At 35.5% G+C, this 14158-nt stretch overlaps 1 protein-coding gene across 13 annotated transcripts in view; it reads right to left on the bottom strand.

The window, feature by feature from the left end:
- The window catches only part of PARD3 (par-3 family cell polarity regulator), a 462776-nt gene that overhangs the window by 155062 nt on the left and 293556 nt on the right, over nucleotides 1-14158 (bottom strand). For 7 of the 13 annotated variants that reach the window (XR_012652929.1, XM_075046081.1, XM_075046126.1 and 4 more), the window contains 3 exons: nucleotides 6774-6963; nucleotides 1796-1947; nucleotides 654-698 (listed from right to left, as the gene is read on the bottom strand). Coding sequence is in view for 12 of the 13 variants with exons in the window: in XM_075046081.1 (XP_074902182.1) it covers nucleotides 654-698; nucleotides 1796-1947; nucleotides 6774-6963 (387 nt within the window). In the remaining variant the exon portion in view is untranslated. Of the gene's footprint in view, nucleotides 1-653; nucleotides 699-1119; nucleotides 1153-1795; nucleotides 1948-6773; nucleotides 6964-14158 lie in introns of all 13 variants that reach the window. The other 6 variants (XM_075046089.1, XM_075046143.1, XM_075046107.1 and 3 more) reach the window with 4 other exon arrangements.

Genomic DNA, 14158 nt, shown 5'->3' with positions numbered 1-14158 from the left:
ATTGCAGTTGGTGCATTATTTTAATTACTAATAAAAAATATGCTTTGAAAGCTATTTCTCATTATCATTGTGTGAAATGTTACGATCGATGGTATGTGGAAAAGATTCTATTTACATATTCTTTTGTTCTGTTACGACGCTCAGGTTTCAGCTCCAAAGGCAAATCAGTTTGCACAAATAATCTTCAGCCCAACTCACAACATGTATCTGATGACCACTTAAGGCAAAGGTAGCAGTTTTCTAATTAAAATAATTATTTCCAAGCGCTGTGTTAGCACTGTAATAGCCAAACATTCGACTCTTCTACATCATCTCTCTGTACATTAGAGTTTGAAGCTAGGAGACTTACCAAGATTTTTTTGAATGAACATAAAATCCAAACAAACAACTGTGAATATTTATGAGTTCAAAGTGTCGAAACAGGTGTCTACCTACAATCACATGTATGACCTGGTTGAATATATTACCCTAAATACTTATCTCTATAGAGAATTTTCTTTTTCTGTACGACTTGATTACTCACAACAATAGAAAGCAGCCATGCAAGTACTGGAATATTCATGTTTTCATGCAATTTGACTGGCAGTTCTGTAATTGTGGTAAGCTGCTTTGACCAAGGTTTCTATAGCAACAGCCTTACTGTCAATTCTTACCTGTTTTCTGGTCATCCATTGTACTGAGCTTAGTCTCGTCAGCTACTGTTAAAAGGTAAATGTATAACGGTTAGCCCAGTTAGTGCCCATGCCCCACATGCATCCAACATTCCTTCTGTTTTGCTTTTTTTTTTTTTTCAAGTTAGGGGACCTTAGCAATGTCATACTTCATGCAAATAAACTGCAACAGTAAGCAAACATTCTGGGTAGAAATGGCAGCAAACCAGTAACCTTCATGCAATGTCAGTCATGTTCACATCACAGGCAGGTACAATATGTTATTTACACGTTAGCACATCACAACTAGTCAAGACAAGTCAATACCACCAACCTTACTGTCCTCTGAGGAAGTTGGTGAATTAGGGATTGTAGTTAAGATATTCACAATTATTGTAAAGGAGCAAATCGTATTATATTTTATTATTCTGAGTAGGGAATTTTGTGTGTTTAAACAATCAAAACTCACTGTTTAAGGTTACTAGAGTCTGCACTTCAGAATCTAAATTCAATGGCAGAAAAATAGGTGGGCTTGTTAGCGATTACTTATTCTCAGTTGTTTTATCAGTTAAAATGATTATAGTCGATTGCCTGTCTTAGCTGCTGCTACTTTATAGGGCTTCTGATATAAATATTAAAACTTAGGTCTCAAACAGATGTTGGGCTAGCCCCATTTTCTAATTCTGAATGAACTCTCAAAAAAAAAATACTCGCATCTTTAATATCTTCATCAAAATCCATCTACGAAATGAGAGACTACAAAGGATCTTTAAGACTAATTGCATTATAATCATGAACTGAGAATAATCCTGTCTACCTAGAACCACACCGTGGTATAGTTTTACGCAGTTATTCTATACGGATTGGTAAATGTACTTTTCACCTCCATTTTAATAAATACTTTTAAAGTTTATGTATAACCATATATCCACAAGGCTACGATATTTAAATGTATAGACATTTACAAGTGGTACAAACAATACACAGGCCACTTGGCCATTCACATTAAGAATACTTTACTTCCCACCAGTAGACATTACGTGCAGTAGTCCTCCACATAAACAATGTGTTTGGAGTTACAGAATCTATATACTTACAACATGAAAATCAGGTTCAAATAAAACAATTGAAAAAATATCACTCACTACCTAGATCCATGCTTTTGGATTTTCGTGTTTTAACAAACTCCAACTGACTGGCATCTGAAAATTGCTTTGTACGCTTTTCTGACATGCTCTGGCGTCCAAAACCCTCTCGCTGGAAGGCAAGCACTGGATCAACATCTGGACTAAGAGTGCTGTAGGAAGGGAAAAAAATCATGCGAACATTTATCAAGATCACGCAACCCTTCACTCTGCAGAGAAAAGCATTTATTTAACACGTGACTTCTACCAATGATAAAGTGCACATTTTTAAATAAACCACTGCAAGTAGTCAGTTACATACACGATGGATTTGTTTTACTGCATTGAGCAATTCTAGTTAAAAAGTACCAAGAATTTCACTTACGAGCTTTAATGAAAGATATACATATCTGGTGTACTATACATACACTATCAGAATATACAGCCCTAACACAGGAATAATTTGAGGGAGAATAAACCAGTTCCTTTTTCTTCATGAAAAACAAATATATTCTGTTGATAGCAAATTAACAGATTTTTCTTCATCACAAAGTGTTTTTAGTAAAGCATAAATAGAAACTGTCCTGCCTGAAGCCCACAGAGCTTTAAACTTCTTCATTTAAAGACTTTGCATTAAAATTTCTCTCCATATGTGAAATTGCTTGTAATTTTTTCACAGCATCTCCTGGTTTTAACCTGGCCATGACAGACAAACATACTTCTACTCATTACTTCCTTACAGAGCAAGTATTCACCACAATGGTCCAGAATCATGAACACAAGAATGCAGCTAAAATTTGATGTGCAAGCTATACCCTAGGCTTGCAATATGTCACCATGACCACAATGCACATTAAAACCAGTAAAAAAATAAAATAAAAAAACCAAGACTGCTTATTGCTAATAAACAACATGAAAGGAAATTCACGCAAAGATCTTCTGACTCCTGGAAAATGAGATAGTACTAAAAAGAGCCTGAAAGCAAGCCCAAAGAATTTAGATTTCTACTTCAGCTGGCACAAAAAGAAATCAAAAGCATAAAATACTGAAAAAATGAGTACTTTGCACCATTGATATCTATCCTATAGGAAAAAGATCCCTCAAAAATCACCCCTTTGATTGTTGTTGTACTTCAAGATAAAAAAAGCTAAATATTTTGTCACTGAGATCTCTGAATAGACTAAATGCCATTCAAAATATTGTATACATACATGTTTCAAAAGAATTATTTTCTACTTTAAGGGCTAAGTGTAATACACACCCCACATCTAGTGAGAAACAGCCAAATAGTGAATTTCTGCAGAAACCAACTTATACTTTTAAATTCTGTAGCATATACATGTTTACATATGCCAGGTACTATAATTTATAGATGCATCTTTGATCAAGAAACAGTTGGGTATTAGGCACAACAGTGAAGAGATGTAAGGAAAAGTGTCCAAAGGCATCAAGTACTATAAAGGATGAAAATGACTACCTGCATTACCAGGCAGCCTAGAAGATAATTCAGTCCAGTAGTGGCAGATTTACAAATAATAAGATATGTGCATGTGACAAGCATATAATACTTAAGTGAGAGCAGAATCAGAGCTTATATAAATAAAGTCAATGTCAAGTGCCTTTTGACTTTAATGTTTCTGGCTCAGGCTCATAATGTTTTACATTTAATTATTGCAACTATTTCAGAGATGCCTGCACAATTTAGCAACATTTTGAAGCATATGCTTAAAAGCTCTGATGAATCAGCGCCCAAACTCAAAAAATAACCGTTTAGTCCTCACATTCACTCCTACAAAATACAGAAAAAATTATCTCCACATGATAGAAAGATAAAACAGACAAGGCCAATATACACTTCTAGCATTTACAGCAGCACAACACATAGCTGAATAAGAACCACCTAAGTCTGAAAACGTCCTCTGAGTGACTCAACTGAACTTCCAGGGTTTCAACACCTTTCATAATCAGATCATAAATGACTTTCCCAAGGCCACACAGGAGTTTCTGGCTCACTGCTAGTCAGCCCTGTCTCTGAAGGCCAGAAAAATGTGGTTTTACTAAGTGAGAATTTTCTCTAGCAACATCTGTTAACACAGCTCACGTTAAAGATGACCGGCTTCATGTTGCTGAACAAAATGTATCCTGTGACACTTTCTTCAAAAAGGGTGAATTTCTACAACTATTTGTTTTGGCTGCATGCTTCTTTTTTCATATGAGCTTGCTTTGATCCATATATATAAAGCTTCTAATAAAGCTGAATATCATTTTCATGTAAATACAGCATGCACATATATATTCAACTTGAATTCCTAAAAACACACTAAAACTTGGAAGTTAAATTAAACTCAAAAAGGGCACCACAGGTCCTGTAGGGAGCAGTGGAGTCTGGACACGGCGTCAGCAACCAAGAATTCTGGAGACTGGATCCCAGTGTTTCCACTGACACTGCCTTTAGGGGCTTTGTCTCTGCTTCTCTTATATGCTCTTATCACACCTACCTTCCACACATACTTATTAGAGGGATTATTACTCCATGTTTGCATAGTATCCTGCATACTAAAGGTGCTACACTTGGCACCAAAAAATTACTTGCTCTCTGACATCACGCCATCTTATACCTTTTTACAGTACAAATATCTGAGCCCTATGTAGAGTCAACAGTTTTCATGTCCTGGTTTATTTCTATTATTAATGACCCACGAGCGTGTTTTCGTAATTAAGGAAGGAGCAGACCACAGGAGTTTGAATGCATGTACATTGCCTAAAAGTATTCAAAAGCCCCCGTGAAGATCCACAACTGGAAAAGCCAATGAGCACAGAAGAGGAACTAATGCCCCTAAAAATGCCTCATTTTAATATTTTTCAACTACATTAATAAAAGACAGAAGGTGAATTTAGTTCAAGTCATTAAGCAATGCCAAATGCAATTTACTATATTCTAGCATACTTAACAAATAAGATTTCTGGAATGACAGCTGATCCTTAAAAGAATGTAACCGTCTTCTGACCCTCAATGTTATTAAAATTCCACTTATTAATCCTGTCTTATTGCCCCTTTGTTTTCATAACATTTTCATCAAGGATTAGGGAGATATTGTGAGGCTGGAAAAGCTTACATTTTCTTCTGTGATTCAGAACAGCTGCCATTCTTGTTTGGATAACCCTTCATCCATATTCTTAGTTTTACCCTTTGTGCCTTCCAGCAAAAATCATACAACGCACCTTCATTTTACAAGTCTTCCTTCATCCATTAGCAGCAGGAAATTAATGCAACAATCTAATTCTACTGCTATTTACCTTTTTAGAAATAGAATACATTAGTTAGTAAGGCGCTGCACTGATCTACTCTTTTAAGTGCAATTGTATCTGAAGACCCTTACCATTTCTCATACACACATTTAAAGGTTTTGAGCATGATCAGTTCCACAATATCTAATCTCTATTTTCTTTACTGTTACTTTCATTTTCAAAGAAGTATATGAATAGCAAGATATGCTGTAGAAGGAAATGTAAAAGCATTTGCAGGTTTCAAATGGGCTCTTACTTTATGCTATAGGTTTTTGCTCATATTTGGCTAAAAAAATTCCCTCAGCGATAAGCTATTATGTGCAGCCTTGAGTACTATTCTATTTAAACGTCTCAGAATCTCAGCTCTAAAAGCTTTTACAAAAGACAGATGGACTTTTCAAGGGCCCAAATTACAGGTATGACTTGTCCAAGAGAAGAGCTGCAACATTAAAACAAAATGCAAATGAGGATGAAAAAAAAAAACCTTTTTATACAATCATTAAAACAGTGCTTAAAATACAGAACTCACTTCCTGGACATAAGATGAAATAAACTAATATAAAGCAAAGAAGAAGCTGACAGGTGCATATCAGCTGGCAGGTGCTATTGCTGTTTTATTAAGATATTGCTGACACATTCATAACAGGCTCAAGAGACAGGAAAAATAAGAAAATTCATATACTTCACACCATTTGTGGTAATTATCTAGCTTCCAAGAAGCGGCAGTGTACAGGGTGGGCTTTTATTTTGCTATTACTATAGATAATTACAGGACTTGCAAATTAAATCTTAGATCTGTATTAATTGTACTAACTAAGCAATAAACAGTATTTCTTTGCCAGGAACCTAAGCAAGTCAATAATGGAGCTCAATGCATTTCTCATTAAGACTCTCATATTAAAATGTATAAAAGTAATTAGAGACTCAACCTAAGATTCACAGAAATTATTTTTACTCTAGATTAAACATATAAAGTTACTTTCCATAGTTTTAAATGCGGAACTATTACTTTCCATATTTTTAAATGTAGAGCTATTACAGTACACTGCCTTTGCATGATAGTTACAAATCATATAATGATATGAAAGGTATTTTGTCATGCATAATGAAGAAATCTTAACTAGTTCTTGTTGCACAAGCATTAACACTAAGGAAAAACAAAAAGCTGCCCTGACCTCTAAGCACACACTAAAATTACTGTACATTACTAGGAAAATCAAGAAAGTATACAGAAGTATTGAAAGGCTCCTAGATATATACTGGAATACAAAAATAAAATCTTTATTTTATAGACTTACAAATATTTACAGTGAGGTTTATAAATTAAAATTTCCAATTGGAATTATTCTTTCATCTTTCATAAACTCAAGTGTTTAAATATGCAAAGTTTTTTTTACAAAGGCTAGCTCAGTTGGCAACTAAATTAATATTAAATCATCAAATTAACACACACAAATTAATACTCATTTGGTCTTAATAACAATTAGTAAAATTTCCACAAACGTGCTTTGACAGAGCACAAAACTCCAATCAGAAGTAGAAAGTCTAACAGATTATCTGCAGAGATGTCCTTCCTGAAACAGTTTGAAAATAGAGAAATCTAAATGTGATGAAAAAACCCAAAAGATTAATATTAGCAGTAGCCAAAAATTAAAGAGAAAGACATAAGTGCAGTCATCTCTTTTTTCCTTCCGCTAAACCATGCTCTTACCAGTCTGTTGACTCATTAATTGCAGCTTTAGCCCATCCACCAGCATCAACAGTGCCAAACCCAACATCATCGTGGGAACTGGATGACGACTGGTCAGACAGATGAGGAGGGAGGACTGACAGCCTGTCATCTTCAATAATGACAGTGTCATCTTGGGGCATGTTCACCGTTGGAGACAGCTGATATTTACCTGAACAATAAAAGGGAGAAAAACCCCAAAAACTAAATAATGGCAGAGAGTGCCTTGAATAATATATAATCGCAGCTGATAAAATGTCATGTCAAACTGCAATGCTACTGATAAGAGTGACACAACACAGACAATAAAATTAACTATGTCTTGCTTTATACGCATCTTCCTATGCAGAGGTCTGAAAAGTAATATACACCATTTGTATCTGCGGCCTACTGCAAGACCACCACATAATCACAGAAGGGTTGAGGTTGGAAGGGACCTCTCATCTGGTCCAACCGCCCCCTGCCCAAGCAAGGACACCTACAGCCAGTTGCCCAGGACCCTGATCAAATGGCTTTTGAGTATTTCTACTCCACCAGCTCCCTGGGCAACCTGTGCCAGTGCTCAGTCACCCTCACAGTGAAAAGTGCTCCCTGATGTTCAGAGGGAACCTCCTGTGTTTCCGTCTGTGCCCATTGTCACTGGGAACCACTGACAAGCACCTGTCCCAGAAGACAGTATCTTCTCTTGCATCAAATTGTTTGGTAGAAACAAAGAATGAGTTCAACGGGGACTTACAGACCTCATCACTTCTCCTGATCAGTCTTGCCCTCATGAAATTTGAAACTTGTTTGACTGTTATTGGGAACTTGGAACCCTTTAATCTTGTGAAAGATGATGAGAACTCACAGCTACAGCTAAACAATTCCAAATTTTAATTCTCTCCCTCAAAAAATAATCTGGAGGCACACATGCAAAATTTGGAAAAAAAGATTACCTAATTCTGTTACCACCAAATTCAAGTAAGTTTTAACACTGTTGTTAAAATGCTTAAACTAGAGCCATTGCATACATGAGAGAGAGATAATGAAGACTCAACATTATTCTTTGTTCGGTAGCAGACTTCACTGTGTTATTTTGTGAGAGTAGCAGTTAAAAGATGATATTTAGAGGATTCTTACAAACTAGTAAAACACTGTTTCCAAGTAAAAACCACTTTTAATGTGCATATAAATATTATGAACCCACTACTACTGCTGCTTTTATAGGGATAAATATATACACATATTTATACTTTCCAGTAATCATTTCAATGCATAAGATTGTATAACAATTTTCAAACTACTGTATAAAAAGCAGAAGCAACTTTTAAACCTATAGAAAACTTTACGCAACCAAAACAGACCAAAAAGTTCTAAAGAATATCAGAAAGAATATTTTCATTGCAATGCTTTGTAACGTAACTATGGTTTAAGATGAATAAATCTGTTTTTCAGGATACATTCATGAGATACCGGGTTGGGAGGATGGGGTATTATATAATATTATTTGGACGACAGTGGAAATACAGGATTATCAACATTTAAAAACTTAACTTGGAATAAACAGAGGTTATTTCAGTATCTAGAAACAGTAAACTAAAATTTGCTTTAAGGAAAATAAGGATTTGCAAATCTGGATGAAAATTATTTAATTATCTGAGGCAATGGCTAATTATTAAGTGTGATTTCTTCAGATTAGCTGCATATATTTTTTTATGTGATCGAATATCTTTAAAAATATTTTTTCCTCCTGGACATTGATGCTCACCTTAAAAAGATCTGTCACTTAAAATGTTTGGTCCTAACTCTCACTACAGACAACATTATTTCTAGTGAACGATCATGACACTACATGAATTTTATTCCTGGAAATGTATTCTCTTACTAAAACAATTAATAAAATTGTCACATCTCATGAGAAGAAAAGCACTAGCTTAATCAACCATTAATCTGACAACAAACTCTAAATTGCTCTAAAACTATGATGCACCGCAGAAATAATATATAGCAAAACTTATATTTCCATAACATAAACCGCTTCTATGGACACAACAAGTATTTTCATGCTTTATTTTTCCTACAGATATGGAAAAGATGTGTTGAATTAGGGGAAAAGAATTTTTTCCTCTTTTCTGGAAAGGTTTCCATTACCATCACTACCTTTGCATGCAATTATTAAAAAACAAACAAACAAATAAAACCTTATCTGTAAAGAGCTAGCTAAAATCGTTGCTGCACTAGATTAGATAATACATTTTGTGTAGCTTTCCAAAGGGGGAAAAACTGGCTTCAGAAGAGATCACTGAAGAAAGCTGAAGAAGTGGCTGGAAGAAAAAGGTACTGCATGGCAAACATCTCATCACTGTCAAACTGAAATAAATGTGTTCAGTTTGCATAACAGCTGATTCTTTGCCCAGCAATAGCTTCTTTGACGGACAGGTTAATGTTTAGCCTGGTAATGTACTTCTTTCCAAACATAATGCCTACAAGACTGTTAACTCTGTAGTTAATAACGTCTCCAAAGAATTGATTGTGAAAAGGTATAACCTTATGGCATTCGGCAGATTGAACATCCCATTTGAGAGGCTACAGTAATTCAGTAACATTTTTAACTTTTCACTACCCTTCTTTATATCTGACAAGGGTGAAGACTGACATTTTAATAGCTGCTTTGGAATTAAGGAGAAAACCCATCTGACGTGCCTATGCTTTTCACTGCAGATGAAGCTAAAAACAGGTGAAAGGCTTCACCTCCAGCAGATGGTTAGATAGACCTCCGCAATGGACTCAATACATCCTTTGTAGAGAGCTCAGCTGAAGTGGACAGAAAATACCCTTGGAGAAAGCAACTCTGCAAGTATTGTGAGAAACATTACAAGGAAACATCAAAGAAACTTCAAACCTAGTAATCATCAGTATATTTGACTGATCTGCAAATCTAAGACATTGCTCGAGCTGTCTACAAACCTCTCCAAGACAATAATTTTCCCTCGGGCTAGAAAAGTGCTATAAAATTTAGACTCTGAATACACTTCAAGTCCAGTTTTGCACATATTAATTCAACTTCAGCAAGGTAATCTGTAATAATATAAAGTATTTTGGACGGTGCAGTAAGGAAGGGAAAACATTCTCCCTTTCAAGTGTGTCTCATCTCAGGACAATGAGGCTCAAATTTCTTGAACAAGTTACCAATCTAAACAAGCGTAGCCTGAGGACCATACCAAACTATGGCGTAAGAAGAGTTCCCATCTGTCTGTGCAGAAAAACAACTCTCAGAGCTCCAGTACCAAATGGCTGGTCTCCAGGTCTATGAGGACTTTCAGCTTAGAAGGAAAAACATGCCAAACAGCAACACTTCAAACCTATAACAGTATAGACCTATAATAGGCCAGAAAATAAGTTTGGACCTGAATTAAACCACCAACGTAAAGTGCTCCAAAAAACCCTGAGCATACACAGGACATAAAATGAACAATAGGCTTACTCATGAAGAACCCAACTACTCCAGGTCCTTTTAAGTCTTGAAAAATCCCTGAAGTTTAGTTAATCAGTTTGCTGTGATAACTTGGCTCCCCTATTACACTGCATTGTCACAATACTGCATCTGGCTTGGTTCTTGTGCTTTTGCTATCGCTTTCTCTTTAAAGGAAGGTCTAAGAAATCTGTTGAACACTCTTACGATATGTTCAAAACCAAGTATTACTTTATGAGTGAATCTCATGAGCATTTTGATGTCATGGGATTCAGACCAATAGTACACTTCAAGCCTCTTGCACAAGTAGAGGGTCTTTCTTGCTCTGACATGGCAAGTGATTCCTAACCTGTCCCACCAAGAAATCAGCAACAGCTATTCTGTGATTAAGAATGAAGTATTAACCAAAGTAATAAATAGAGTAATAAATAATGGAAATAATAATAAAAGGAAATAGTGATGATGACAATGGTAATAGTGATGAGACTTGCTACAGGAGGGATACAGGCAATTGTGCAATGAAAAATCAGAATTTCTGCAGATCTTGATTTTTTTTTATTTTTTAATAACAGCATATTTGTCCCCAGCAATATACTGAGTTTTGGCAGAATTTCCCATAGATACTCATATAATCTAATTTTCCAAGCTAAATGGAAGTGGGATTGGTGATAAATGTCTGGTGAACGTCTGAGGACAAAAATGTTTCCACTATATCCAGGCTTTGGATTTCAAGAGAGTGCTCAGATCTGTCAAGACTATTGTAGCAGACCAGCACATCCTGATTAGATTCCTGGCTGGGGAACTGCATTCTGCTTGTAGAGGGTTATTTTCATTTCATTGACACACATACGCTACATCTCTAGCTTAATTTTTTTCAGTAGTGCTTCCTCCTGATTCTATCCTTAAGATAGTAATTTTTTATGTAGAGAACAAAGTATTTCCTGTTGTGTAGGAACTATCAAATTTTACAAAGTTCTGAGGGATCCTTCAGGATGAAAAGAAAATTCAGTGCAAGCTATTCTTATTCTGTGTACCCCCTGATAAATAACTTCTGTTTAGTCACCTTTAGCAACAAAACCCACTGTGTTCATAAAAAAAATATCAGCAACTAGAAGAAAGAGATGAAAGAGGACTTTGTACTAAGCTGTTTGTTGAATAAGAATAATTTATATACACAGCAGCTATGTATTTGCGTATTGCAAAACTCAGGAGCATAATGGCTGATATACAAGGATGGTGTATCAGAAGAAGAGGCTTGAATTTTTAATCACAGAGCCAAGCAAACCAGCATTACACAGTTGTTATTTTGAATGTACTAACATGCAACCTGAAAATATTAAAAATAAATAAATAAAATATGGTGTTATTATAGCCATCTAATTCTTAGAAGACTCAGTTTGTTTAAATAAAAAATGCCTCTTCAAAAACAAAAATACCATTCCCTGAATACAGAAAGCCATACCTCCTCTCCATCAGAAATTTTCAGTGAAATATTATCAAATGAAAAAGCGTAAGAAAATCTGTAATAGCAATAATCATCTAGAAAAGTAGATCAACATAAGAATCATTGGAAACATTAAAAGATTCATGTAGCCTTTATGCAGTAAGCAAACATTATTTTACATAATTTAAATCATGCTCTAAAATTGGTATTTTATTCCCACTCTCACAGCAAGGCTCTGACAAACAGTTCTTGCTGTCAGTTATGGATTGAAAGAGTAAGGAAATTGTCTTAAATACCTTTCCTGAAAATTACATTAGATGTATTTAAAAGAAACAAAACTCTCTTAAAAGTTCTGTTTCAACTTTAAGCAATGACTAAAAAGAGCAAGCATTTTCCAGACCTTGAAATTATCACTTTTGAACAGTCTAACTTAGGAAGGAAGAAAACTCAAAATCCATCAATTTTATCCAACAGCAACAGAAGCAGAAAGACCTATTCCTTCACACATGAAATCAAACTGTGACCTCCTCACCACAAGGTACGAAGAGTACAAAAGTTTACACAGTTAAATCCACTGAGGGGTAAATAAAAAGACATCAGGTGATTCAGAGAGCCCGTAAATCAGAGCGCTCGATACGGGGAGAGCACTCAAGGGAATCAGCACTGCGTAAAGCACTCCTTTTGGCTTGTTTTCATGGTCAGGACTGGCATGGCAAGGTACAGACCTCCAGTATTCCTCAGCCAGATTGTTCTTAGGACTAATCCTCGCTTTTAGGTCAATTTTCAAGAGAGGAGGAAAACTCTGGAAGAGTCATGTAACACCACATATACATTCTCAAGAAAATAAAAAAAGTTCTGTGTTTTTTCTCATCATCAATGCTAATAGGATGGGAATTCCACTGCATAATAAATGATTGAGTCTTACAAATGTTAGCTACACTGAAACAAGCAACTGTACCTATCTCTCCCAACAGGTAATAATAACCCTCTGTCACATGGCACTGCAAGAAAACATGCGTGCAATAATATAAGAAAAGATTATAAACACTACAGTTTTACTTAGTGGTACTGATTAATTCAGAAAAAACAGCATAATAGAGAACTGACTGCTACCTAAAAACTAGGTTTAAACATGACAGCTTTGTGAAGCTGTCATGGTTGCAGAAGGGAATGACCCAGTCCTGGCAAGACCAGTTTTCATTTACGCTGGACTAGATCATATTTACTATGAGGTGCAGGCACAATTTGATTTTCCATGTGCTTCCAATTAAAGCATCAATGGATTTAAGTCACAAGCAACCAATTTTCTACATAGTTCCTGGTTTCTGAAAAGAATACAGAAAAACAGAGGAAATCAAAACATCAACTTCAGGTTATAAAAAAACTTAGAAAATGCAGGACGGATTTTTTTCACTACGTCTACATTTCAGAGGTATCCAAAAGCATTAGATTTTAAGAGCTTTGGAAAGATTTTTTTTCTTTTGTTGAAATGTTAGTTACTGGCTGCTGCTAAAGGGATGATACCAGACTGATGAACCACTAGTTCGATTTGGCATGGCAAGTCCTGTGTTCCTTTGATGTGGAAATAAACTGCATTGCTGACACACATGCACACAGGCTCTCTCAGGGTTTCTTCTCCCATCACTGGACAAGGTGTTTAAGCGATAACTCGTTAACGCTTATATGAGCTCTATGTGTAAATCCTCTGCAACATTGATGGAAAAAGCAGAAAGTAGTGCTTTGCAAATGTTTTATCTAAAGCACTGACGCCACAAGAACTAGTCCCTTCTATGGGAGAGTAGTGCTAAAGACTTCAAATTATTTTATCGTTCTTTAAATTTGTCAACAAATAGGTTTATTAAATTGTTCACTTTGGGTGAAAAGGTTTCATGCTTCCTTGATTCTCAGGTATACAATTTTTCTTCTGAGCTGTGCAAAATGTAATGCAATAGAACAGAATATGATTTATTTCTAATTACTGTTGCCCAAATGCACAAAAAAAAAGACAAAAGACTTAACTGAAGAAGTATCTTAAATAGCAAATTTATGGATTTTCAGAGAGTTTAACAACAGTGTTATTCTGCTACCACAATGAAAAAGCAAACCCCAAAATAGAAAAATTTTTTAAAAAGCCCCAACAACCCCAAAACAGAGTAAAATATATATATACAAACTGCTGACTGGAAAAAGCCTAAGTGGTGGACTTTCATTTTCTAGGGCTAAAAATTAATCTGAAGCAATTAAAAACTAAGTTCAGCCTGGCTTCCTAACAAGTTTACAGCAGCATCTTCTAATATATTCTCTGTGTGTCAAGCACACTAAAAAAAGTCCCAGATTTAATGGCCATATCTTATGTTTAAAACTTGCAACTCAGGCAAGCAATCGTCACGTCTTCTGTCAGGTGCTATTTTCATCAAGCTGCTTTTTGTGTTTAAATTTGAAAATCCTTTCAAACTAATCCCATCCTAGTCA

This window comes from Buteo buteo, chromosome 2 (assembly GCF_964188355.1).
Source record: "Buteo buteo chromosome 2, bButBut1.hap1.1, whole genome shotgun sequence".
Classification (NCBI taxonomy): Eukaryota; Metazoa; Chordata; class Aves; order Accipitriformes; family Accipitridae; genus Buteo; species Buteo buteo.
Note: the sequence above shows the minus strand (reverse complement) of the source record. Positions and strands in the feature narration are given on the sequence as shown.